This window comes from Diceros bicornis, chromosome 14, assembly GCF_020826845.1.
Source record: "Diceros bicornis minor isolate mBicDic1 chromosome 14, mDicBic1.mat.cur, whole genome shotgun sequence".
Classification (NCBI taxonomy): domain Eukaryota; kingdom Metazoa; phylum Chordata; class Mammalia; order Perissodactyla; family Rhinocerotidae; genus Diceros; species Diceros bicornis.
Window position 1 is genome coordinate 54,021,857 of NC_080753.1, and position 26,750 is coordinate 54,048,606.

Sequence of the window (26,750 nt, forward strand, 5' to 3'; positions counted from 1 at the left end):
CACATTCAATCCATCATGAAAGCCTATCTGCTACACCTTCAAATACATACAGAATCTGACCACTTCTCAGTGCTTCTGCGGTACCACGTCGCTGAGCCACCACCATTTCTCTGGGTTACCGTAACAGCTTCCAGATCAGCTTCCGTGCTTCCTCGTTGTCCCCCTATAGTGTGTTCTTGACACAGCAGCCCCAGGGATCCTTTAAAAATCTATTTCAGATTGTGTTACTCTTATGCTCAAATCTCTGCGCTGTGCCACACTTCACTCAGAGTAAAGTCAGTCTTGACAGCGGCCTAGCAGACCCAATGCAATCTGGTCGCTGTTCCCTCACGAGTCTCCTCTGTTCCGCTCTCCCCTTCACTGTCCAGCCACACTGGGCTCCTTGCTGGCCTTGAGCCTACTGGGAACTCTCCTGGTTGAGGGCCTGCATACGTGCTTTCCCTCAGCTCTCCCGCCCTGTCCCCCACCCCACACTGGCGTTGCTCATTCTCTCACCTACTCTGGAGAACTTTGTTCAGATTCCCTCCTCTCAATGTTGCCTATCCCACAAGCCACCCCTTTCTTTGCCCCACATGCCTTATACTCTTAGCTTGCTTTATTTACTTTTGCCTTAACACTTAACTTATAAAATGCCATACAATGTACTTAAGTATTATATTGTTTACTGTCCACAACCCACTTTTAGAAGTTAAAATTCATGAGGGTGAGATATTGTTTGTTTTGATCACTCATGTATCCCAAGTGTCTAAAGATGGTCTAATACATATTTAATTTCTCGGTTAATGTGTTGAGTGAATGAATATTATTATATTATTATTTCTTCTCACCTTCCCCCACCACCCTCCCAAAACAAGTCCCAGATGGAATAAGGGATAAATTCAAGAACAAAGGTCTTTCTATACTTTTGATTAAACCATGATTGAGTACCAACATGCTGTCATTTGATTGGTAGAGATCCAGAAATAATGGGCTCTTGATGTTTATAAACGGCAAATGATCATGTTGATAAAGCTATTGAATCCTCACGTCTACAATTACAGTCCAAGTATTTACTATCCAAAGATTCTGCCGCTGAATTGTTAGTTTAGGGTATACAAATGTGGCAGAAAAGATCAATAGGAAACCTACAGATTTTTACACAACACTTGCCTTCATAAATGTTAAATAACTACTAGCATGAGATTATTCCTGTTGTCCTCTGATACCCTGTGTAGAAAGTCATGCAAATCCATCATCATTCAATAAGGCCGTAAAATTGATTTAGTCTTTTTTTTACCTTTCCTTCATTTTATAAAAGACTTGTAAATTAAAGCAATTAAAATATCAACATGGCCCACTTTTTCCCCTTGAAATCACGTCTACTTTATCACCTACCAAAGTGGGTGGAGAGAGTGATGAAACAAAATACGAAAATGCTGGAGTTCCTCTTGTATCATACAATGAGAAAAATGTTATATCTATTAATCATTCTTTCAGGACCTCTTTTGTTTACATAACATAACACACTGGCTATAATGTATGTCCCCTTTTTCGCCTTATTAAGTCAAGGAGAAAAACAGTCAGCTCTTCAAATTATCTTCTCTTCCTATTTGAATTTTAACTTTTTCTTGTACAATAAATAATGATCATGAATTGAAGTTGCATATATCAAAGGTAGCTATACAAATAGTTTTTAAATATTTTTGCTTAGTATTAAAATGTATATATGAAAATATATTAATGTGCATTTGCTACGCTTATTCTGACCAATAGTTTATTTGCTCCTGTCAATTTATATGCCTGTGAAGAAAAAGGAAAAACAGTTGTTTGTAGTTCCTGGCCAAGTTTTACATGCTTAGAAGTTAGGATTCTTCTATCTGTGAATTCCAAAGGGGTACATTGCAGCTTGATTGAATCCTGTCATTTAGCTAGTTTGTATATATATTTACCTTCCCTGGTAATTTAAAAGGATAAAGGGAAAATATAGATCTTATATACCCATTTCATTTTAATTATAAAAAAGATCAGGCTAAAAGACTTAAAACGCCAATTGGGAACTGGATTAATATTTCATTTCCTCACTTTCCATTTAGTGCTAATATTTCTCTAATACCTTATTCAATCATACAACAAACACTTATAGAGCATTAACTGTGTTAAAGATTCTAATCCCTGAATATTCAAATTAAAAACATGTTAATGAATACGGTGTATATAAATGTGCATTCTAGCACATTATTTATTATTATTGATAATTTATTATTTAATTATTATTATTACATACATTAGTTTTTCTCTTAATTCAACTTATTTTCATAACTTAGCTGTGATAAAATATTTTAATTCTATTGCAATTATGCTATTGTATATGTTTTATACTATAAATAAGACTATGTGTAAAATCAGTGGTATAGTATGTATCTGATAGCACAGCTCAAGTTAGATGTACCAGTTATTCATATAAAATTTTTAGATTGGATGGAACTTTAGAGATTTTTAAATCTAAATCCCTCATTTTGGAGCTGAGCAAATCAAGCCCAAAAAGGCTAAATGACTTGCCCATGGTCTTAGAGGAACAAATGCATTAGAATCAAGTTCCTCTGACTCTCGATTCATATTTTTCACATAAAACACACCTCCATGGTCTTCCATGAAATTAAAATATATGGACATATACAGACAAACGAAACAAGTAACCTACTATTTAGTGATAAGATAATAGTAAATATAATAATTAGATGTTAAAAAATTTTAATAATGCCCAGACCAAAGAAAATTTAACCATGTAACACAGATTTTGTGTTTGAGTTGTCTCACAAATGTATGAATTGTTATTGAAACAATGACATTGTAAGTAGCCAAGTTAAATATTTATGGAAAAGGGCCTCCCATTTCCTCAGAGTGTTAATTACTTACTTTCCTGTACCTTGTTTACATTATGTATATCATCTGGAGTTGTCTTCACTAGTACCACCTTAATGCATGACAAAATAAGATTACCGGGTTAGCTAGATTTAACAATGGCACAGAAGGCAAGCAGACCCTGAGAGCCCCACAATAGAGGATCCTGGCCAGGTACATGGTCAGCCACTTGGATTCTGGCTACTGAATGTGAGAAGCAATATTTTAAAGGAGATTTGGGGCCACCAAATAGAAGCCAGACCCATATGATCTACCTTCAATTTGAAATCACTAACAAAAAATATTGTGAGGGATACATAGGCGTTCTTCAGTGAAAGAGTGAAGGAAGATGCTTACCAAGACATTGAGATTGGCGAAACAATCTTGATTCAGCAATGACAATATTCACAATTTTGCCTAGGGACAGTTCTCATTGCTAAGTGATGATAGCACATTCCAGACTGTCAATTCTCAGTATCATGGGCTTTCATAATTTAGCTAAGGGATAAAGGTCTTCCTCCTCAAGAAAGGTAGGAAAGAGACCTCTTGAGACCCAGTTTATAACTTAAACTGGCTGACCCATTCATTGTTATAGGTAGCCAGAGTGAGCCAATTTTGACTGCCATTATCCTCTGGTCCTGAAAGAGTGGAGGAGACCAATGGATGTCAGAAACAGCTATCGTTGGGTGACATCAGGAACTAAAACAGATCTCAGCCTTCCAAAGAGGATAAGTATTCTGGGGTTGACCAAGCTTAATTTAAAATCTCCATATGAAGCAATTCTGAAATGTCAACAAAGGTTAATTTAAACTTCCTTATGATTAGAGAAGTACTTATTCTTCTCAATAGTGCCCAATATTGGTTTTGTGTTTAAAACAATCCTAAATCATCAGGATGACTAGCTTTCCTTCTTCTGACACTCTTTTAAGAAATTTTAGATGTGCTTAAATCTTCTATTTATCATAATGCTTTCATTTATTTTAGTGTGTAATTACAAAGAACCTTTCAGTTTCAGCACCTTCTAGGTATCAAATACTCATCATACTCATCTAGATACTGTTGGCATAAAGATAAATAGAATACACTAGCCTGTAGGAAAATATCTGCCAGATGAGCTACAACTCTTCATTGCATTCACTTCAGTGCAGTGAATGAATGATGTCATAAGGCAGGGTAAGTTCTTACAAGCTAAATGTCAGTGATGTTTATTACTAAGTGAGAACACAATTAGAAACACTTGCTACTAATAGTGTGAACATACTCTTCCATTACACGATGTCCTTTTAACACATTTGAATTTCTTAGGGGAAAAAAACTCTTCCAATGTTTTAAATGAGGTCTGTCGGGTCTGGGAAACTTTCAGCAAATACATTGGCTTGATTTTCTCTAGCATTTATACTGTCTTCAGCAAACAATTGTCTATTAATGTTTGCATAATATACTAAATGCTAAATAGAAGTTAAACATCTAAAAAAGGGGCTCTTTTAGAAAAATGAAAGTCGTGGTTAGGAAATTTCTGTTCTCTACTCTTTCAATTTAGGCTGATCCTTGAAATTAGCATCTTCACAAAGTGATGAAAGATCCACATTTTGGTACTATTCTTTGACACAGGACTGTAGGTAAAGAAGTATATGCTTCATTCAAGCTGTGGAGTTATTTCTGAAATGACACTACTAAGGACCATCAGGGACAGGGTGTAGTTGAAGGAATGCTTAAGTATTTAAATAGTATTCAAAATACCCAGTCCATTTTATTTGGCAACTGTACAGATTAGTTTAAGAGAGTGGATACCAAAATGATTTCTTGATATCCAAGTAAAATGAATATGTATATCTATTTCTCTGAAGTATTACTAAAAGTCTAAAATATTAAACATGGACGTATCTATAATGCGTGGGTGTGAGAAAGCAAATATTAAACATAAATAGTTTAAACCAATAAAGAATTTCTCTGGAAAGAATAATAAGTGACTGTTTGGGGGTAGGAGAGTAATGGAAGAAAGCTTCCTTGCTTAATTGTTTATAAATTGTTTTTAAGAGACAAACAAAATTCTCTCTATGCCCAAATTATGTAATTTATCCGGAGTGTACAGGTTTCTCTGTTCAGCAACGCTGATAACGTTAATAGTTTAATTACAACTTGCTGCTCAAGGAGATAAACAAGGCTGTTTGCTTTTTAAACTAGGGGTTACAATTACTTTTAAACGCGGGGGAAAGGCACATCTGCGAGTAGATCTTACTATGTCAGGAAAGCAACCAGAAACCAGCTGGAAAATAAACAAAGCCCCAAGAGTGAGCAGCAGTTGCAAAATTAGAGCAAAACCGCCCATTTGAGCACTGGAGCAGCAGGCGGGAGGCGTAGTAAACAGGCGGCAAATGTAGGTGGGCAGGGATAGAAAAGTTTTGGTGGCTGGATCTTGCACGTTTTCCCTGGGATTCCATCACTGAGAGGAACTGAGCACCCCTCCCTCCGCTGTCCTGCTTACAGTCACGTCTCTGTCACACAGTCCTCCCTTCAGCACTACCGAGAGAGGACAGTTCCCCTAACTGCCCACTGTGACAGCCCTCCCTCCTCGACCAACATCCTCTCTACCGCATTTCTCTTTCTTGCTGGTGTCTTTGACACCTTGCTTTTAGGGGTATTTTGAGGGACACATAGAAGGGATTGGGAGCTTGTTTGGCTTGTTTATTTCCAGATGAAAGGGAGACGAGTCCTGTCTGAAAAGTCCAATTGTTTAATTGGCCTCCAGAGCAATTTAAGCAGAATAAAAGATTGCAAGTCACTGGGTTTAATCTGGTGGCAAAATGGCTCAATGTAACTCAGTAGTAGCTGAAACTTGAAATTCTTTTTTAGTGCTTTATTTTATTGTCTTGTGGTAAAAGTACTAGCAGAAGGTAAGCAACCTTTACTAACTGCTATGTTAGCTCGTTTCCTTCTGTGCTAAGCCAAAGACACTAAGGGAATATACCAGAGTTTGATAGCAAAGAAGTCAGTGGACTAATTCCTAATATCATTGGGTGGGAAAACAATCTTGGTCCTAAAAGAAACTCTTCTCAGTCCTTTCCAAAACCCCTCACAACCATATCCTGAATCTGGAACGTACAAGCGGAGGATTATCAGTTTCAAAGTGAGACCACAGGCTACTATAGCATGCCACAAAAAGTGCCAAAGCTCCTGTCAATAAAGTCCTCTTCCCTCCCCCGCCCAAATCCAGAGGCAAACATTTCAGGAGTGACAAGGAAACATACGATTGAAAAACCAAAACCACCAAGACAGGAAAATTATACTCCAAGGAACTTGGCTACTTTGGCACATTCAGTTGCCATTCTTCCAGTCATAAAGATACGGTTGCTTAGTCAATGCATCTTGTTTCTCTACGCAGAGTTTTCTCTTTTGTCCAAACTTCTCGATAATATACAAAATACTCGTCATTTGAAGGTTTTTTTTGTTCCAACATATGTACACACACACTCACTTTGATTCAGTTCCATATTCAAGGGTTTAGTTACCTAAAAAAAAAGGTATTATCTGCTTTTTCAACTTACTTTGAAGGAGAGTCTTCAGGAAAATGCCCTCACTTTTTTTGCATTGGAGTTGCTAAAATACTAAGGGACTCTAGAAAGGAAGAGACACAAGCTAGGGTGGAGGTTTAGGAGTTATTCAGAAAAGGCAGTTGGTGAAGCTAGTGGTCAGCAACTTTCTCCCAGTGATAGTGATCCTACCAGTAACAGGGGGTGAGATCTGCCTGTGCATCTGGTCCAGCAGCAGCAGTGCAGACAGCAGACACTGGGTGCTTCTTATCAGGTAACCCTGAGAGGTCTCAGCTGAAGCAGTTTGACACTCTGAATCCTCGGTTTTCTCCTTCCTTCCTTCGCTCGTTTTCCTTCCTCCCTTCCTCCCTTTCTCCCTTCCTTCCTTACTCTCTATCCTCCTGTTTCCTCCCCACCTCCTTCCCTCCATCCCTCCTCTACCTTAGTTACCCTTTTTGCTTAATTCCATCTGAGCCACTTTGGGCATCAGTTCCAATGACACCACCAAATCACCTAACATGTATCCTATAGACCACGTTATTATTATCATTATCACTATGGTCGCTTGCCAACTGCTTGGTGAGAGGAAAAGGTCCTGCTCCCAGCTGTCAACTCCACCCCCTCCTTCTACTCCAACACCGCAGCAGTGGCATCAACCCGGCCAAATCACCAGACTCTGAATGTCACCAACAAGTTCCACCCTGTAGTAGCCTCACCAGCAAACCTCACCAGCTGAGCCTTGCCAGACCCTCCGCCCACAGCCAGAGCACTCGCATCCTGACCCAGCTCTTGGTTATTCGTATGATCATTGTTACCAGTGACAACACTTTCTTCCCTTCATGAAAAGGGAAAGCCCGCGTGTAACTGCTGGGGGGATGTAGGGCTCCACGCACTACCCTCCCCCACCTCCGCAACACACACACGCGCGCGCGCGCGCGCACACACACACACACTCCTTACACGGCGACACAAAGAGAGCGAGTGAGCGAGCGCCCGGCTGGGTAGGAAGGGGGGCGGGAGGGGAGGGCACTGCCGGGAGACGGAGACCCAAGGAGGGGCGGGGGGCTGAGCCAGCTGGCGAGGAGGGAAGGAAGGGAAGGAAGCAGGGTAGGGGAAAGAGAGCAAAGCAGGAGGGTCGTCCTTACCTGCCCCTAGGTTAAAGGAGATCCTGGCCTCCGCGAGGTACGGCGTGTCGCTCTTGGAGCGGACTCTTCTGATGGGCCGCCGGTCTATGTCATCCTCCGAAGATGCCGCCATTAATGTGGGAGGCAGGAGCAGGGTCGCCCGGCGAGCTGAGAGGGAGAAGGAGATGGAGAGAGAGAGCGAGAGAGGCGGAAAAGGGGAGGAGGGGAAAGGAAGAGGCTCACACACATGGAAAGGGGGAGGGGAGAGGGGGATGGGAGAGGAAGGGAAAGGGGACGGGGAGGGAGGGGGAAAAGAGAGGGAAGAAGGAAAAAAGAGGGAGAAGAAAAAGAAAGAGAGCAAAGGAGAGAAAAGGGTGAAGGGAGAGAAAGAAAATCCGTTAAGGATTTGTGGACTGGAGCAGAGATCAGGCTATCCCTGGCTTGCGCCCAGGGATCCCCTAACTCCTCTCCCAGCCGCAGGGGCAACGGGTCACTACACCCGACTGACACCCCGCCTCCTGCCCGCAGCCCCAGTTTTCAGCTCTTGGCACAGATAGGCTAATGCGAAAGGGAAGAGTCTAAAGCAAAGATGCCCAGTCAGCACTGTGCCCTCTCCCGCCAAATGCACTTTCTCCGCTCTTCAAGTGCACACTAGGGTCTCCTTAACCCACAGGAGTTCCTCGTCTGAGGATCCCAGCTTCAGATTTCCTTGCGTGTAATTATTAGTCCTGGGGAGCAAGCTTAGGCCCAGCTGGTCATGGAGGAGGGCACTGCACCCAGGGTACCCCTCTGCTCCCTCTTTCCCAACCTGGAGCTCAAATAGGGATGGAACCAGATGGGAAATCCTCAGAAGCTCTCTTGCGGGCCCCCTGGAACTCTAGCGGTGGAGGGCAGAGGAAAAGTGTATACAAGTTTGGGGGCAGTTTGGCAGTCAAGTTGCTAGAGTTGATAGATATTTTGAACACAGACCAGGTGTATTCACGCAGAATTGAGTGGCCCTCTTTCACAACCACCAACTTCTAAGATGTGTTTATCTCTACATAAATACCCATTCATTTTAACCTTCAACTTTCTTTTTATTTGGTGACTTAGAGCACAAATAACAGCCTTTGGATTGGACCTGTAGTCTCTGTAACCCTGTACCATTGTTTCTGAAGGAGAGGCGAAGATCAAGGGGATTTTACATTTCTTTGAATGTTTGCACTGCAACCTTCCCATGTTACCCAGCAGAACCTAGAAAGGTTTCTGGAGTGTGAATCAGAATGGTTTGATGCTCCTACTGAACCTATTGATGGGCTAACCTCTTTTATGTGTGTCTTTCTGCAGCTTTAGGTGCTTGGTCTTTTTGTGGCCTGATGTTGCCATTCTTCTTTCTAATAAGAGCCCACCTGGAGTACCTCGATAAGTGTTACCTTGATTCTCTTCATGCTACAAAGGAAATCTTAGTGTCAAGTCATGCCCTTCAGTCTCAGAGGAAGAAGTGCTGCTCTGGCTCTGCAAGACTTCCCTCTCCACCTCAGCTATCAGTTCTATCTCTCATCTTGTATTCTTGCTCGCTAGAATCTTCAGTCTCTCTACATTGGTCTCCTACGTCACACGTAGGTAGTAACTCTTCATCTTAGGAAAAATATATCTGCCCTTGGCCTTGCTGCTCAATCTCTACCATACTATTTCCTTCTCATTCTGTTTAACCTTCCTCTGGAACTCTTGGCCCCACAGGGTCCATTTTTTCACTCTCAATCCCCTCCTTTCATCCCCACCACTGGTTTCTATCCCTACTACTCAACCAAAGTTATTTTAAAGGTCATCAACATCCTTCTAACAGTTAAATCCATTTCTTTCTTGACTTCTTTTAAGTATATAGTAATCTATCCTTGAAATAATCTCCTTCTTTGGCCTTCTTGTACTAGACTACTTCCCTAACCACTTGGTTTCTAATTGTTAGCCAATTCTCTGCATGTTAATTTGAAATTGCTTATTCTGGCCTTCAGGGCCCTTCACAACCTGACTTTAACATGTCTTTCCAAACTCATCTCCCATTTTTTACCTCCAATCTGCTCAGAGTTGTCCCCACAACCCTGGCTCATTTCTGCATCTGCACCTTTGCTTGTGTTGCACACGTCAAATTTCTTCCCTATAAACTTACCATGTTCTCCCTCAGGAATGTAAGATAACTGGCTCACTAGTCTATGTCATGAACCCAGTACATAGTAAATGCTCAATAGATATTTTTGAATAAAAGAAGGGAGGAGAGAGAAAGAGGGAGGGAGGAAGGAGAGAAGAGAAAAAAGGAGTGAAGGAGGGTTATATAACTAATGAGTAACTGAATTAGGGAGCAAATCTGCCTGATTTCAAATCCTGTGTTCTTAACCAAAATACTGATATGCTAAGTATATATATTTGATTGACTAGCCACATTTTAAATTCACTTTTCTATGACATTTGCCTCATTATTATGTTCCATTTATCTCTGTTAAACATAGATAAAAAATGAATGCCTCCTATCCCAGGAGGCACATCAGGGGCATTTGGCTCATCAAATGAACCATGAAGGTTAATGCTTTTAGATGACTAATCAGGCTGCCAACCAATATTATGATTATAACATTTAGGTTCAGCCTATTATGGAAGTGCAAAAGTAAGGATATAAACTCACACAATTCTGAACACTGTATCAACTATACCTCTCTTTGAATTAATACAGTGCTATTTGATTGTTCAAAATGTTTGGGATTCCCTACCCCCTGGTATTTTTGTTCAATAGCCATGCCTCTAAAAAAAAAAAACCCAGAAAGTCATTTGAAGGAATACCTACCCTTACCTTTTATTTTGTTTCTTTGATTTACATCTTAATAGTTCTTGATATGGAGAAGTATATCTTTGAATTTCTGTTTCTTGTTCATTCAACATTTTAGAGGATTAGGAACTTAATATTGCTACCACTTTAGGGTTATCTTCCTGTTTTGTTTGGTGAGGAAGATTGGCACTGAGCTAACATCTGTTGCCAATTTTCCTCTTTTTGCTCAAGGAAGATTGTCCCTGAGCTAACATCTGTGCAAATCTTTCTCTATTTTATATGTGGGACACTGCCACAGCATGGCCTGATGAGCTGTGTGTAGGTCCGTGCCTGGGATCCAAACCTGTGAACCCCAGACTGCCCAAGCGGAGCATGTGAACTCAACCACTATGCCAGCAGGGCCCCCCAAGGTTTATCTTTCTTTAAAGGAGTTTAAATGCACTTTCACAGTGCATTTAACTATTGGACTATTTATTATGGACTATTTTATTATTGAAATAATTCTAGACAGATATACTTTTGACAAAAATGAGATAAAAATACTACATCTATATTGATGTTCTTGAATTATTTTATCATATTTTTATTTCTGACTATTATCTTCTATTTTTTTGTCCCTAATTTACTGTCTTCTTTGTTTCATTAAATTTTTCCCATTCTCTTTTTCACTTTGCCTCTCTTGTCTCACATCTTTCTTAGTTCTTTCTAACAATTCCCTTACAAAGCCAATCCCATTCACATATCTCCTTCTTATCCTGTGTGAAGGATTCACTTTTGTAGGCTTGTCCCAATGTTTCCACATTCTTTATTCTCTGGGATTCCTTTCATATACACGACCTCTTATCATAAAACATCAGACTGAGTGACATCAAGGGAAGAGCCCTGGGGTGGAAATCAGGGTGCTGCTCCCACTATTCCCAGTACACTGCTCCCAGTGAGTACCACTACCTCACCAAGTAACACTGAGCAAGTCACTCACTTGCAAGGGTGAGATAACATGATCTTAAGGCCTTATCTGGCTCTAATACTCTGTAAATATTTGCAGCTATTCTTGTATCTCTATTTCTTTCTGTAAATTTCCATGACATATTTTGTCTCTTAATCTAAGAAAATACATTGTTCTTTTAACTTGTAACCAATCATAATTAGGCAACCACATGGCATCCATACTTCTCTCAAGTGATTTCATATTATTCACTTCTAATTTATGTAACTGTGCATCCTATAGAATCTCTTTCTTTTTTTCTCATCCTGTTTCCATCATGTGGCAACACCCATATGATTGCTTGTTTGTGTGTATTTGTGGATGTGGGTGTGTGTAGAGAAAGGATTTAATTCAACTGCGGCCTCAACAACTTCCAAATGTAGTTTGTTATATTTTTTTTAAAGATTGCTTCTTTTTGAATATGATTGCTGACTCAGGATGAGGCCCGTTTTTTTCATTTCTTTTCTAAAGTCAGTCAACGTTTTAACACTGAAGACCCTTACAGGCATGTTCTATCCAGAGCTAGAGACAGAGAAAGAGAAGTAGCACAATAAGGTGCTCAGAAAAATAACATTTGACACATCCATCACTGGCATGGAAGAGGATGGATGTGAGAAGGGGAGGAAGAAATAAAAGTGCAATATTCCATCCTAATCAAGAAAACTCTTTATGTGAGTGAAGCTTATATTTTAAAAATATTACTCAAAGTGTATTTCTAGGACACCCTTATATCAACATAGGGGCCCCTAAGCTGGACTGGACTGTACTGAATTTTGAGGGTATCTAGATTTTCAAAAGGCTCCTAACTGTGTCTACTCTCACCATGTGTATTCAGCATTACACTAGAGGTCTTGGTCAGGGCAATAAGGTAAGTAAAATAAATTGAAAAGGTATAATGATAGGAAAACAAGAATAAAATTGTGATTAGTCATGTATGTTATGATTGTGTACATACAGAACCCACAAGAATCCAGACTGTTAGAAATAATAATTGAATTTTATAACATCACTGGATAAAACAGCAGTATAAAATATCAATTTTGTTTCTATATACTAGCAAAATTAGAAAATGTAATTAAAAAGAACCATTGACAATAGCACCAAAACGATCAAATACCTATGTATACATCTAAAAAAATATGAGCCAGACTTCTACATGAAAAAGTACAAAACATTCCTGACAGAAATTAAGAAGACCTAAATAAATGGTGAATGGGGTGAATACACCATGCTCATGGATTGAAAGGCACACTATGGTAAAGACATCTTTACAAAGTCTCTTCAAATTGACCTATAGACTCAATGAAATTCCAATCAAAATCCCAGCTTTTTAAAAAAATTGGACTGATTCTAAAATTTATATGAAAATGCAAAGGGACAAGACTAGTCAGGACAATCTTGATAAATAGGGAAATAGCTGGAGGATTTACAGTAGAAGATATTAAGGTTTATTATAAAGGTATAGAATTCAAAAACAAGTAAGATAAATAGACCAATAGAAGAGAATAGAGAATCTAAAAATAGACCCATATATAAACAGTCACCTGAGTATGACAAAAGTCTCACTGAAGTATTGTGGGGAAAAGATAGCTTTTCAATAAATAATGCTCGATGACTTGAATATGATGGAAGAAAATAAACCTCGATCCCTACCTCACACCATACACAAAATTCAATTCCAAATGGATCATGGACCTAAATGTGAAAGGTAAGCAATAAAGTTTCTACAAGAAAATTTTTTCATAGAAGAATATTTTATGACCTCAGCAAAGATTTGTAAACAGGACATGAAAAGCAATAACGAAAAAAGAACAAATAGGCATGTAGATGCCATTAAAATTAAGAACCGTTCATCACAAGACACAATTAAAAATGCAACATACCAAAATATATAGGATGCAGCTAAAACAGTGCTGATAGGGAAATTTATAGCACTAAATGTTTACATTGGAGAAGAAGAAAGGTCTCAAATCAATGATCTAAGTTCTTACCTCAGGAACTTAGAAAAGGAAAGGAAAAACAAATCTAAAGCAAGCAGAAGGAAGGAACTAATAAAGATAAGAGCAGAAGTCAATGAAATTGAAAACAATAGAAAAATAAATGAAATAAAAAGCTCATTCTTCAAAAAAATCAATAAAATTGATTAACCTCTAGCAAGACTAACAAAGTTAAAAATAGAGAAGATATAAATCACTAATATCAGGAATCAAACAGGGGTAATCACTAAAGATCTTAAATCCATTGAACTAATAATTAGAGAATACTGCAAATGTCTTTATGCTCATGTATTCGACAACTTAGTAAAAATAAGCTTCATGCACTCTTTTTAAGAAAAGAAAAGAGATTATTAGGAAAGTGGAAAGGCAAGACACAGACTGGGAGGAGATATTTTCAATTTTATATATGACAAAGAACTTGTAACCAGATTATTTAAAGAACTTCTAAAACAATCATGAAAAGACAGACAACTCAACTCAATTTTTTAAAAAAATGGACAAAGGGCTTGAATAGGTGCTTCACAAAAAGAAGATATCCAAATGCCCAATAAACATAAGAAAAGATGCCCAGCATCATCACTTAAAGGTAAATTCAAATAAAAACCTCGATGAGATATCATTACACATCCAGCAATCTGGCTAAAACTTAAAAATCATTCATTAGCAAGTATTGGAGCCCTTGTACATTGCTGGTGGGAATATAAACTTGTAAAAACACTCTGGAAAACTATTTATACACATAGTATACATAAACATAGGTAAACATACATATACCCTGTGACATGGACAAGCATTCCATGGCAGATTTATTTATAATGGCCCCAAACTGAAAACAACCCAAATGGCATCAACAGGAAAATGTACAAAAATGATTCTAATATCATCATACAGTGTCATACTACATAGAAATGAAAAAGAACAAACTGTTGCTACAAGCAATAATATGGATGGATTTCATTGGCAAAATGTTGAACAAAAGAAGCCAGACCTACAAGAGTATATACTGTATGAATATGTATATATTCCCTTTATATGAAGTTCAAGAAAAAGCAAAACTCATATTCGGTGATAGAAGGTTGATTAGAGAGACATTGTCTGGGAGGGAGCACAAAGGAACCATTTGGTATGTAGGAAATATTCTGCATCTTGATCTGGGTGGTAGCTATACCTTTTAGAAAAAATGATTACTTTAGTAAAAGGTCATCAACATATACAGTTTATATTTGTGCACATCACTCTACGTATGTTATATACCACAAAAAATTAAATTTTAAAAAGCTTCCAGCTCACAGAATTATGCTTACTGTAATAAAAATTTGCTAGCTACCATTAGCTACACATTTAGAAATAAAACCGTTACATCATTCTTATAAACAAATATATCCTGATATAAAAAATATCATAGTATGTGGACTATTGTAATTTCATACCAACCATTATCAATTTAAAAATAAATGTAAAAGCTCCTTTTTTGACAGTAAAAAAATAGCTTCCAGTTTATTAAGATTCAAAAATAAATTTGAGATTATTGCATTTAAGTACAAAATATTTATAAACTCACACTATTAATAACAATTAATTTAATTTGATTTGATTAATTAAAATAATTTCTTAATGACTTGGGCTATCTTTGTGAATATCAACATTCCACTATGCCAAAATTCTGTAAGTTTTCTTTCTGTCTTAGCCTTATTTTTAGGCTATCATCATATACACCTCTTATAACCATGATCTTTTAAATATCCTGCTCCTAGCATTCAGTGCTGCATTAAAAACAACAAGTAACTAAGTTGGAAATGTACATAAGTAATAAAGAAAGAATAATGACAGTGGGCTTCTTGTCATGCCAGAAACAAGGCAGCATTCCCCCAAATAAATGGGAGCATGTCACAGGAACACAGGAGCCAGATTGAAGGAGCCTGTATTGGCCAAATCTGGGACAATTTGAGCACCAAAAAACAACTAAGCCCAGTAATGAATGGTAAACTATTAATAATAGGTATTCATAAGTCCTAATAATAAATGTATAAAAGCTGATAATAAATGGATAAATAACTAAAAAAGTAAATGCACGAAAGAGGAGGGCTCTTGCTTACAGTAGAATGCTGAGAGCTGATGCATCAACGTGGAGGGAGGGCTAGAGCTACAAAATCATATTTCGCAACCATCATAGTAAAGATCAAGCAAGAGCCAATAATGGATGCTAAGTCTAGGGGGAAATTTTGATGATGAATAGGATATTTTCATGATCTTAAAATTTCTCCCCACATATTTATATAGTTTCAAGGGAGAAATTGGACCACACCTTGACTGGACAATCAAAATGATCACCACCAATAAGGGACAGATGGACATTGGGTGCCTCTGGATGTGATACTTAGAGAAATACATAACGTCGCTTTTGGAGTATTCCAGCCTAGAGTGCGTAACCTGAGTTGAACTATGAAGAATCATCAGACAACCTCAAAAGTAGGAATAGTCTGTTAAAATGGGTGGCAGGGGGGAACTGTATACTTAAAAAATGCCAATGTTCTAAAACACAAATCAAGGTTGTGGAAATTTCCAAATAAAAGAAGGCAAAAGATATCTCACCCTAGACTGGACTTGGTATTGGACCTTGATCTTAGACTGAACTGACCCTAGACTGGATCCTGTCCTGCGAGGGAAACGTGCTACAAAGGACATTCTTTGATAACTGACAAAACTAAAATTCAAAGAGCAGCTTCAAGCATCAATGTAAGATTTACTGCAGTTGATAACTGTGCTATGGTTATGGAAGAGACTATCCTATTCCTATTCTTAGGAAATGCACAGTAAAGTAGTAGGGATAAAGAGCCATGATGGTTCAGAAAAAACTATGTATATATGTACACACAAAACCAAACCCACACACAATTACACACATATATTCTCTTTCTCCCTCTCTTGCTCACTCCTCTCTGACTCTCTCTCTCTCTCTCTGCCTCTCTATATACTTTTACACTCCTCTCTGGATAGATCAGTTGATTGATAGAGAGAGACAAGAGTCAGCAAATGGTAAGCAAATGGGGTAAAATGTGATCAGCAGAAGAATCTGAGTAAAGTATACATCGTATTCTTTGAGCTGTTTTATTTTTGCAACTTTTCTATAAGTTTAAAATTATTTCCAATAAAAGTTAAAAAGTACTAGTAAAAACATGTTTATTTCTTTCTATTTAGGAGAGTTCCCAAAGATTAGAGATAATGGCCCATCCTTACTTTAAATTTTTCTAAAAATTTATCATTGTCAGGCATCCCCGAAGGCTGTGGGTAACTATAGTATTGATCTTAAGGTAAAATGTCCTCCATTTATGTAGTAGTCTTTAAATTTTTGTTAAAAAATGGATTCTGGTATAGTCGAGTCAAACAGATTAAGAATCTGAGCTGAATAGATGAAAAGTACGTATGTCACTATTTTGCATATCTAACATGCGTTAGAAGTATACCTCACAATTAAACCCAGTATGATGTCACTAATTACACTGATGTTATTGAAAATCATTCATGGAGAAAATGCAAAATATAACTGATGAGGATGAGTGTTATTAACTACAATATTAACCCAACAAGACTGCAGTAGTAACTTGAATGTCTTAAATAGGTTTAACAACGATATACCAAAAAGGCTTTTGGACTTTTTAATTACAACTAAATTTGGTATGTAGCTGCTGAGACATTTTTTCTTTTCTATACATATGCATACTTTGCTAGAGAACCAAGAATCTGAGGAATTGTTATTGGTATATCTTAGTGCTCTCTGCTTAAATTTGTCATCGAAGGAGCTGTCCACTCTACACAGTTCTGATATTAATCTCTTCTTCCATCTGGCTAATTTTGTGGGGTCCACAAATGAGAGGGGTTGGCTGCCTTGCTTTTACCATTGCTGCCTGGAATTCCAGCTGCAGTGTTCCTACTGGCCCCAATTTGGGCTTTTACATTGCACAACTTCAGGGATACACCATTCACATTATAGTGTGTGTGAGTAGAATTATGGAATGGTGAAGTCCACAACTTGTGCAGACATACCTGATGTGTTGGTGGGTCCCTAAAGAGATGCTTCCATGCCTGGACATTCAGGCCAGACCTTTTTCCTACAAAAATCTGGGTCTAACATTGACTTTGTTCTGACTCTTCCTTTAAGGCTTGAATACCTAGCTTTCCTTGAATTGATGCCTGGATAAAGATGGGTGCAAGACTATTTAATAGCTACCTTAACATAGACATAGTGGCTTCTCCCCCAGAGGGACTACATTTTGGTTTATGTAAAATTGTGCCTAATTTAAAAGCCCACGGGAAGATATGAGATATATTAGCAAAATCTGTTCAAGTATAGAAGCCATTTTCTCTCTTTCTTTTGAAATTCTTCTGCTCCTTTACACATTTGTGTCCTGTGGTAGCCTGCCCCCAAGATGGTCCCCAGTGATCCTCAGCACTTGGTACTCATGCCCTTCTGTAGTCCCCTCCCACATTAGATCAGGGTTGGGCTCTGTAGCCACTAGAATACTAGAATAGCGTAGAAGTGATGGTGTGTCACTTCCAAAGCTAGGCCACACACTGCATTGTGGCTGCTGTCTTGCTTCCTCTTTCGGTTTCTTGCTCTGGAGGAAATCAGCTGCAATGTCATGAGAATACCCAGGAAGCCTATGAAGAGGCCCATGTGGCAAGGAACTGAGGCCTCCTGCCAAGGACTATTGGCAGAAGCCACCTTGAAAGCTCCTTTGGATCACTTCAGCCCTGGCCAACAACCTGGCTGCCACCTCAGACCCTGTGCCGGAACCACCTAGCTAAGCCTCTCTCGAATTCCTGACCTACGGAAACTGTGAGATAATAAATGTTTGTTGTTTTAAGCCACTACGTTTTGGGGTAATTTGATATGCAGCACTAGATAAGTAATACACTTGGGTTCTCAACGGACCCAGAGCATCAACCATGACAGCTTATGCCATCTATGTCTGTCAGAAAACCCAAAACAATTAGCAAATTTTAAGACAGAAGATCCAAACAAAAATTAAGAAAATGTTATCAAATGACAATACAAATCTTTCCACTAGAAAATCTTTCTATTTCTCCCCCTCCTCATCTTTGCATTTCTAAACTCTGCCCATCCTCTATGTCTGAAATGTTTTTATTCTCATCCCCAATCCAGCACTACTGTGAGAATGTAGCATCTTCCTCTTTCTTTGTCTCTGTCCACCTGTGTCACTTGGTAATTTTCACTTTATATGAATATGTAAACACAATATGTGGATATTATTTTCCTTCCAGACAATATGAAATAAAGGTTAACAGCACAGGCTTTGAGGTTAGCCTTCCTGAGTTTGTACCCAAATTCCATACTAATAGTTGTACGATGTCGTGCAAGTCACTTACCTCTTGTGCATCTGTAAGATGGGCCTTACATAGTACCTACAACTTATAGTTGCTATAAGGATTCAAACACATAATCTATGTAAATTCTTTGGCAAAGGAAGTTCCCAATAAACATTTATTATTTTAAAACTATTATTACTAGCCAGATCCAAGTAAGGCTGTCACTGTGAAATTAAACCTTGGCATACTTCCTAAGCTTAATGCTTATTAGATCTTGGAAAAGAAGTTAGTGAGCTCTCCAAGCTTCAGTTTCCTTACATATAAACTAGAAATAAAATAAACTCTCTCACTGGGGCTTGGGAGGATAAAACATTATATAACAAATGTAAAACACCTAACACGGAGCCTGACAAATAGTAGGCGGGCAACAAATGTTCGTTGCTTCCTTTCCTCTCAGCTTCTTAAAGTAGATACTGTGCAGAGTGGCTGGGGGCTGGCTGTTAAAACATGCTAGATGCAGAAAAGGAAAATGTGTGTGGGGCAGGGTATGTTGAACTGAGTTGGACAGAAACCCTAACAGCTTTCTATTACTTACATGTTGAACACGCCTGGTTAAGATATACAAGTCATTTTTCCAATCTTGTTTAATAGTACAGGTAATGTTAAACTTTACTTATTTTAATTTTGTATTTTCTACCTGGTCGATTTTCAATATAGTTGGTCTAATTTATGACATAATTTGAAATCTAAGGGTTCTAATATTTCTAATTCATGTTCGCTGTACAAAAGGGTGACATATTTGGACATATCTCTGTGTGTCAAACTGCTGGTCTTGGTCACTTGCAAAGTGATGATAGAGGCAAAGACCATGGGTTGAATCCCATTTGAGCCCCATATACAATAGGAGGTAGAGATATGGGCATCAGACTGGACAGCAGGAGACTGAGTTCTAGCTCCTGGTCCGCCACTATCTAGCTGTCTGGTTTAGATGTCACCTCCTTCCAGAAAGGCAGCATGTTGTAGGGGAAAGCTGAGTTAGAAAGGCTTGTTTGAATCCTGGCTCCACCTCTTCATAGTTGTGTGATTCCGCTGAGCTTTAATTTCCTAATTATTTGGGGCAATCATAAGTTTGTGATTTTGCATGAAATAAACATGCATAGTATCTGGTATATGTTAGGTATTTAATAACAAATTTTTGCTTTTCTTTTCTTCCCTGAGCCTTAGTTTTATCACCTGTGAAATGGCCCAGGTGGATTAAGGCCCTCTGGCTATAGTGTTCTATTACTATAGGAATTATGCTGTTAAATGAAACATTAGAAAGATCGAGGCACTTGCTCTTGGTACATAAAGAAGTGCTATATCTGGCTATAATAAGAATAAAAGCATATTGTGGTGGTGGAGGGGGGAAAGGCAAAAATTTCTAAATGTGTCTAAGGGGAAGGCTAGCCCCACATAGATTTGGTAGTTATTTTGTTTGCGTTCTGTTGTTTCTACAGATGGGCTGATAACAGTGATCAGATCACAGGGTATTAGTCAGAGACTCTGTTTAGTAAATAATGGTGGAACAGATCCGGTAACATCAACTCAGCTGGCAAAGTCACCCTTTGGGCAAAAACAAAGCGTAGTTGACTTCTCTCTCTTAACCCGAACCGTGCCTGATTATTTCCTACATTTGTTAGAATTCACTATCCCAAGTGATGAGAATTTATTTATTTTTTAAATTAAGACAGAGAAAAATTAAAGGTAATAAATCTGAGGAGCTTGATTTAGGTTAAAAGAATATGTGTGTGTGAGTGTGTGTGCTCATGTATATAAAAAGAATGTAAGAATTCACCAGGTTGTAAAGAGTACCTATTTTTAGGTGATGAGTCTAGTTGCATTTTGTTGTTTGTCTGTGTTTTCTACATTTTCTGTAATTATTATGTGTTACATTGGTAGTGAGAGGGAAAAACAAGTTAGGAATATAATAAGCAGCTCCCATGAGGACTTAGGCAGATTGTCTCCCTCCCTCCCCCACAACCCCTGCAATTAACCTAAAGGATGGAAACCCACCATTTTACAGTGATAGTTTCCCCCAAAAATAAGGTAAAAACTCTCTTTAAGAAGTTGAACCTAAGGGTATAATTACATAAAATGATTCCATTGCCACATTTATATCTTACAATCTTGAGACATTCTACCTTTGAATGTGTGGAAATGCATGAGCCATGTATGCCCACACATCTTTCCTAGTGTTGCCACGGTCACCAATATAATATAGGATGACAAGATGTGGCGGGAAGAATCAAAAGGTTCAGGGTTATAATTCTGGCTCCATTCCTAATAGCTGTGTGAGCTTGGGACGTTACTTGATTATTGGAAACATGGATTACTTCATCTGTAAAATGGGGACAAGAACAAGTACTTCACAAATGCCCTTTTCCAGAACTAAATGAGACAATAAATATCAAGCCCCTGGCACATCAAATGTGAGTCCTCTTCTCACTCTCGTTTCCTTCACAACTTCTGTGTACGTGTCCAGATTATTGGGCTAGATAGGACATGGGGCTAATGTAAAAATCAGTCTCACAGTATGACATTTGAAGTGTAGTCTTGCTTTCCAGAGACAAAGATTAAATTGGGCTAAGCCAATTAGTTTTTTCTCCGCCTGTCGCCTATCAAGTCTAGTCACCAAATAGTGCCTAATCAACTAAATAGAACAGAAGATCTTACTGTGTAGGTTCAAAAGAAAAGGAAGATCTATTTTTAACTAGCTATAGCTGAGTCTCTTTTTTTCCATCTTTTGCAACATTATGTGACAGCCTATAGTTCTGTAAAGTGATTTAGCTGCCTTGAGTTTAAAAAAAAAAAACTTGTTTTCTTGAGGTGATCTCATAAGTGTTAACTCAAAATTTTGCTTCAGCCAGAATTTGAAATAATGTTGGTAACTTCAAACACTTCATTCATGTAAATATTTCAAATGGACTATTAATTTTAAGTACTAGTGCTAGGGAGAAAATATTGTATTTATAGTGAAAACTTTCATTTTAGAAAACAAATGTTCCCTTTAAACAATCTCCCAATCCTTTACATAATATGAAAGACATATTAAAGGCCCAGTGGATCCACATATTCAGAGGCAAATGTAAAACACATTAGTAAAATTATTTTAGGAATTACCTAGGCAAGTAGAATATTTTGGATGGTTTTCCAAGATCTCTATACCAAGTTCTATACCTATAGAACTTATTCTCTGCTGAACTTAATCTATGCTTGGATATTCTATAGGCTCTCCAAATTCTATATATTCTAAATTGAATTATCTTTTTCCCTCTTCTATCTTGATTCACTTCCTATTTCCTCAGTGAACAGCTTCATTATCCATCCAGTGAGTCCAAGTAAAACCTCTGGGGATGATTGGAAGTATCCCTTTCTTACTTTCCGTCTACTCACTTGACCACCATATAATCTGGAAAGAATCTTCTTAATATTTCTAAGATCCCTCTCTCCTGCAGAATTCACTCCATCATTTCCCTTTCAGGCTGTCTTTATTTCTTGCTGGGATCACTGCAGTAGCTTCCTAATGGTTCTCTTTGCCTCTAATCTTACTCTCTCCAATCTATCCTCCATATTTGTGGTCTTGATAAAAACAGATCTTACAACAGATCTCCTCTATATTAGATTCTTTAGTGGATTCAGTGTCAGATCCGGAATTCCTTAGTTAGGCATTTCATTTGAAATATTTAAATGAAAAGGCTTGCATGGCTTGGGTCCTGCTACTGTTCTAGTCTCTTCTCTCTCCATTGCTCATATCTACAATATACCACTCGTTCTGTAACACATACAATTCCTCTAATATATTGTACTCCTAATATATTCAGGCCTTATCACATGCCATTTCACACTGCCCAGAATATTCCTTTTTTCTCCTACCTAAATCTAACTTAAAGGCAGATTATCTGTCATCTCCTCTTGGATGCTAACTTGGAAACACACCCACCTCTCTCCCCAACACACACACACACACACACACACACACACACACACACACATGCTGACATAGCTCTGTCTGATTTGGATGTCCTCATCATGCTTACAAAACTCTCAATGTTTACATTCTCCTAGCATTTATCTTTTGGAACTGAAATCATTGATTTATTTATCTGTTCGTATATTAGATAAACTCCTTGACGCCAGGGGATTTGTCTATTTTGAGTTTGAATCCCCAGAACATGGTTAGGGTTCAACAAATAGTGAATTTTAAGTGAGCATAATCTTTGATTTTTATTCCGTTTCATTCATTTACCTCTCTGGGCTCTATTTCCCTCATGTATAAAACTAAAGAATTACACTAGTCAATGGGTCAAATTCCAGATCATGTGCTATTTGCATCAATGCATCTGGGAGTAGCAAAAATAAAACAAAACAACTCCTTAAAAATAAGGGAAACCCAGATCACCACACAAGATTCCCAAGGATTCTGATCAGTACCCTTGGCAGGGGCTGTAGAATGTGTGTTTCTGATATGTAACAAGTTTTGTGATCACTTGGTCTAGGAACGCTCTTTCAGCTTTAGAAATCCTTCGAAGGCTCTGTGTTTCCTACAGAATAGATTCCATATTTCTTAATCTGGTATTCAAGGTCTCTTTCCTTAAGCCCTGCTTTTTCCTCCAATCTCAGGTATCACCTTTGCCTTCTTGCACTTTATGATCCAGTCAAACTGGATTGCTTATAGAAAGACCTATTCATGCTAGCTTTTTCTGCAAAGAACGCCCCACTATTGTGCTAACTCCAGGATAAAGCTTAGGCATTAGCTTTTCCATGAAGAATTCTCTGAGTTCTTTCTTTTCCCCTTTTATCCTGTTTTTGCTTCTATTAGGGCACTTTGTGTTGTATTAAATTGTCTGTGAGCTTCTTGAAGACACAGAACAGTTACTCCACGAATGTTCTTTCCTTTCCTTTTAGTGGCAATTTATTATTCCTTAAACAAATATTTATTGAGAACCTATCTAAATTGAGAATCTACTAATCTAAATTTGTTACTTTATGTCATTTTATCTTCATAATAATAATATTGCAAGGATTTGTTATCATTTTGCAAATAAGGAGACAAAGTCTTACAGAAGTTCCACCGTTTGTGTAGCATGGTTGCTTAATGGGGCTGGGTTAGAATTACCTGCCAAGTACTTCTGATATCACTTTCTTCACACTACCATGCTTTTCTTAAAGGAACAAAATAAAAGAATGAAAACAAATATGATTTAAAGTGGATTCTCCCAAATCTGTTTCCTTATTCCTAGGTAAATGCTGTCTCATTTAAATCACCACCTAGAAGCCATATTCTGATCAACTAGAGTCTGCTGCAAATTCAGAGGAAATTGGTACATTTTAGCTACTGTTTTAAGAGAGTTTGAAGGAAGAAAATTTTCAGCAGTAGAACTAGAAAGGGAATTCTTTGGGGATTTGTTAGCAATTTAATTTAAAAAACAGAGTTTTGTTGCTTTTTTTTGTTCTTGTGCTTTAAGACTGTCTCACATTTCCAAAGGGTTTAGAAATTTGAATTACGAATCAATGGCAGCAGAAGAGATGAGAGATGGGTCAGGGTAGGGGGTCTCTCTTGGGGAAGCTGAGGCCCTGCCATTTTCCTCTTAGGCTTGACAAAATTAAGATATAATTAACATAAGAGCTAACGTTTATTAAATGCATACTAGTACTTGACATTTTGATTAGTGTTTTATATTTATTTGTTCAGCGTTTCCAAACTTTAGCCATTCCTATGTCACTTTTATGAATTTTGCTACATCTAAGTGTCATTTACACTATTATTTCTTTAATGGTTTTCCTTAAATGGACTTTTGTCAGCCTATTTTTTCCCTTGTTCTAAGCAGTAGCCAAAAGTATGAGGTCTAGTTATACATTTCTATATTTCAATTAAATTTTTTCAGTTTACATTTTTTCTAAAACACAATAAAATAAATACATTATTATAATAAAAGAGTTCATGTATTACCCGAAAATCATATATTGGGCCATAATTTGTGAAATGCTATTTTGTTCCATATAATCCTCAAAATAATGCTTTGGGTTAAGAACTCTTATTATTATCATTTGCATTCAAAAAGGAAAAATGAGGCAAAGAGAGATAAAATAACATGCCTAATATCACAAGCTAGGAAGGGAAATCATAGTGATACTGGCTCAAGACAAGGTTGACCTAAGGCGAGCCATCTTGTAGAAAAGAAAAACTCTATTGTAACTTTGAATGACCTCTGACAAACTAACCCAGCTGGATCTGCACCCTCCAGGAGAGCTAACTGCTCTGTAGATTTTACGACCCCTGTTTGTGCATGTACCTCCCAGCTGCAATAAAATGATAACTTCGTTTTTCTGAGTTCCTTAGGAATGTGATGACCCCCAAACAGAGAGTCTATGCTGATAGCCATCATCAATGAAAACTGAAAGATCTGGTGTGGTACTCCCAGTCTGTAACACTAGAAGATCAACATTCCTATCCCCCTCCCCTATAACCCAATGGCCTATATAACTGCTGTAAGATTTCGGGCCCCCTTAAGATGGTTCTTTTGGACATGAGTTGGCCGTCTTCCCTCTTGCTAGGAAGCTGTAATAAAAAAGTCTTTTTTCTCCTAGCACCTTGCCTCTTAACTATTGGCATGTCTTGTGGCAAGCAGAGGCCCCGCATTGGGCAGTAACAATAGTTTGAACTCAGATCTGTGTTACTATGAAGCCCAAGCTCTAAAACACTATGGCATTCTTCAGCCAGTGCTGGAGAAGGTCTCATTCATACTGCCAATTTTGTATGTGCCGTAATCGCAACTTTGTAAAAATATGAAAGTGACTGAAAGTATAAAAAATTAAAATACTTGTGTAGGGTTGATTTTCCTTTCCATTTTCTGTTACTCCTGTTTTACTTTTATAATTGAAAAATGATACATAAATCTGTAAGATAATCCCTCTGTTCATTTCTACAATTTCAGGAGTCTAATTTAATAGCAATATTCATTCAGTGGTGTTGTATGAGTGTGTGGGCCTGATTGTTTACTGAAATATTCTTAAAAATATTAAAAATGGTATTGGCCATGAGCTAATTTTGATATGTTAGACTCCGCATCCTTGCCTCTGCCAGCTCAGTCACAGAGAGTGGTTCTGAAAGTTTTTTGGAAAACAGATTTGTTTGGGCAAATAAGCAGTGAGAATTCTTTCCCAAGCACCTGTGAATTGTCAATGCTAATTGGGTCATGACTCATGCTGGAGGTGTGTGTGCTGCCTCTTTAATCCGCTCTTTCACATGCCTGTGTGAGAGTGGGAGTCATTAATTGATTGGAATTATTTCATTGTATTTTCATATGATTTTCTTCTTCTCTGTCTCCCATCCTTTCATTTCTCTCTTCCTCTTGTTCTTATGCCCCACTTTACTTAAGAGCCCTGAATCATAATACATGGCAAAGCAGATGCTTGTGGGTGGCAAAGGCGTGAAGAGCATTGGATGGTCGTGTGCGGGTTAATTGTCGGCACCGAAAATGCTGCTTTATGTGTGGAGAATTGTCCTGTTCCAAGGGCACACCAGAAATGGAAGGTTGGATTTCATGGTCATCTGCATATGAATGGAATTGACAGCCTGGCTATCTCCACAATATTTTTCCTCTTGATCAGCCTTCACTCTCTCCTTCACACAAAATGTTCACTGTATTAAACACAGGTTTGGAAAGCCTGGGTGTGAGCAATTAGAGGTCTAAAATGGAGCATGTGGGAGGTTAGGAGGGAAGGCTTGGTAGTTAGCTTGTCATCCGTGAGTGTAGCACAGCACGCTGCTTCCTGGCTAGAGTTATAGAGAAAGAAGCAAAAATCAAAAACAAGTGTTTGTTGAGAGTGATGACTTGAGTACCATAAAAACAAGGCTGGAAACTGTATAAGAAAAGTGTCATCTGAAGCACTTCTCAGAGACGAGGGTCTGGGAAATAGTATGATTACATATAAACTACTTGGTTAGGACATTGCCATGAGGAGACAGAGATGTGGCTGGTATTGCTGGGCTGGTCCTAGCAGCACTCTGAGGGGCAGGTGGAGGGACATTAAAAAATGAATTCCACTGATGAGTGGAAAAGGTTATAA

At 38.1% G+C, this 26,750-nt stretch overlaps 1 protein-coding gene across 2 annotated transcripts in view; it reads right to left on the reverse strand.

Annotated features, from left to right (window-relative positions):
- Positions 1–26,750, reverse strand: part of PHACTR1 (phosphatase and actin regulator 1) — a 520,877-nt gene that overhangs the window by 486,781 nt on the left and 7,346 nt on the right. Inside the window, exon 2 of one of the 2 annotated variants that reach the window (XM_058555251.1) lies at positions 7,556–7,702. In XM_058555251.1, the coding sequence (XP_058411234.1) occupies positions 7,556–7,702 (147 nt within the window). Of the gene's footprint in view, positions 1–7,555; positions 7,766–26,750 lie in introns of those variants that run through there. The other variant, XM_058555252.1, reaches the window with a different exon arrangement.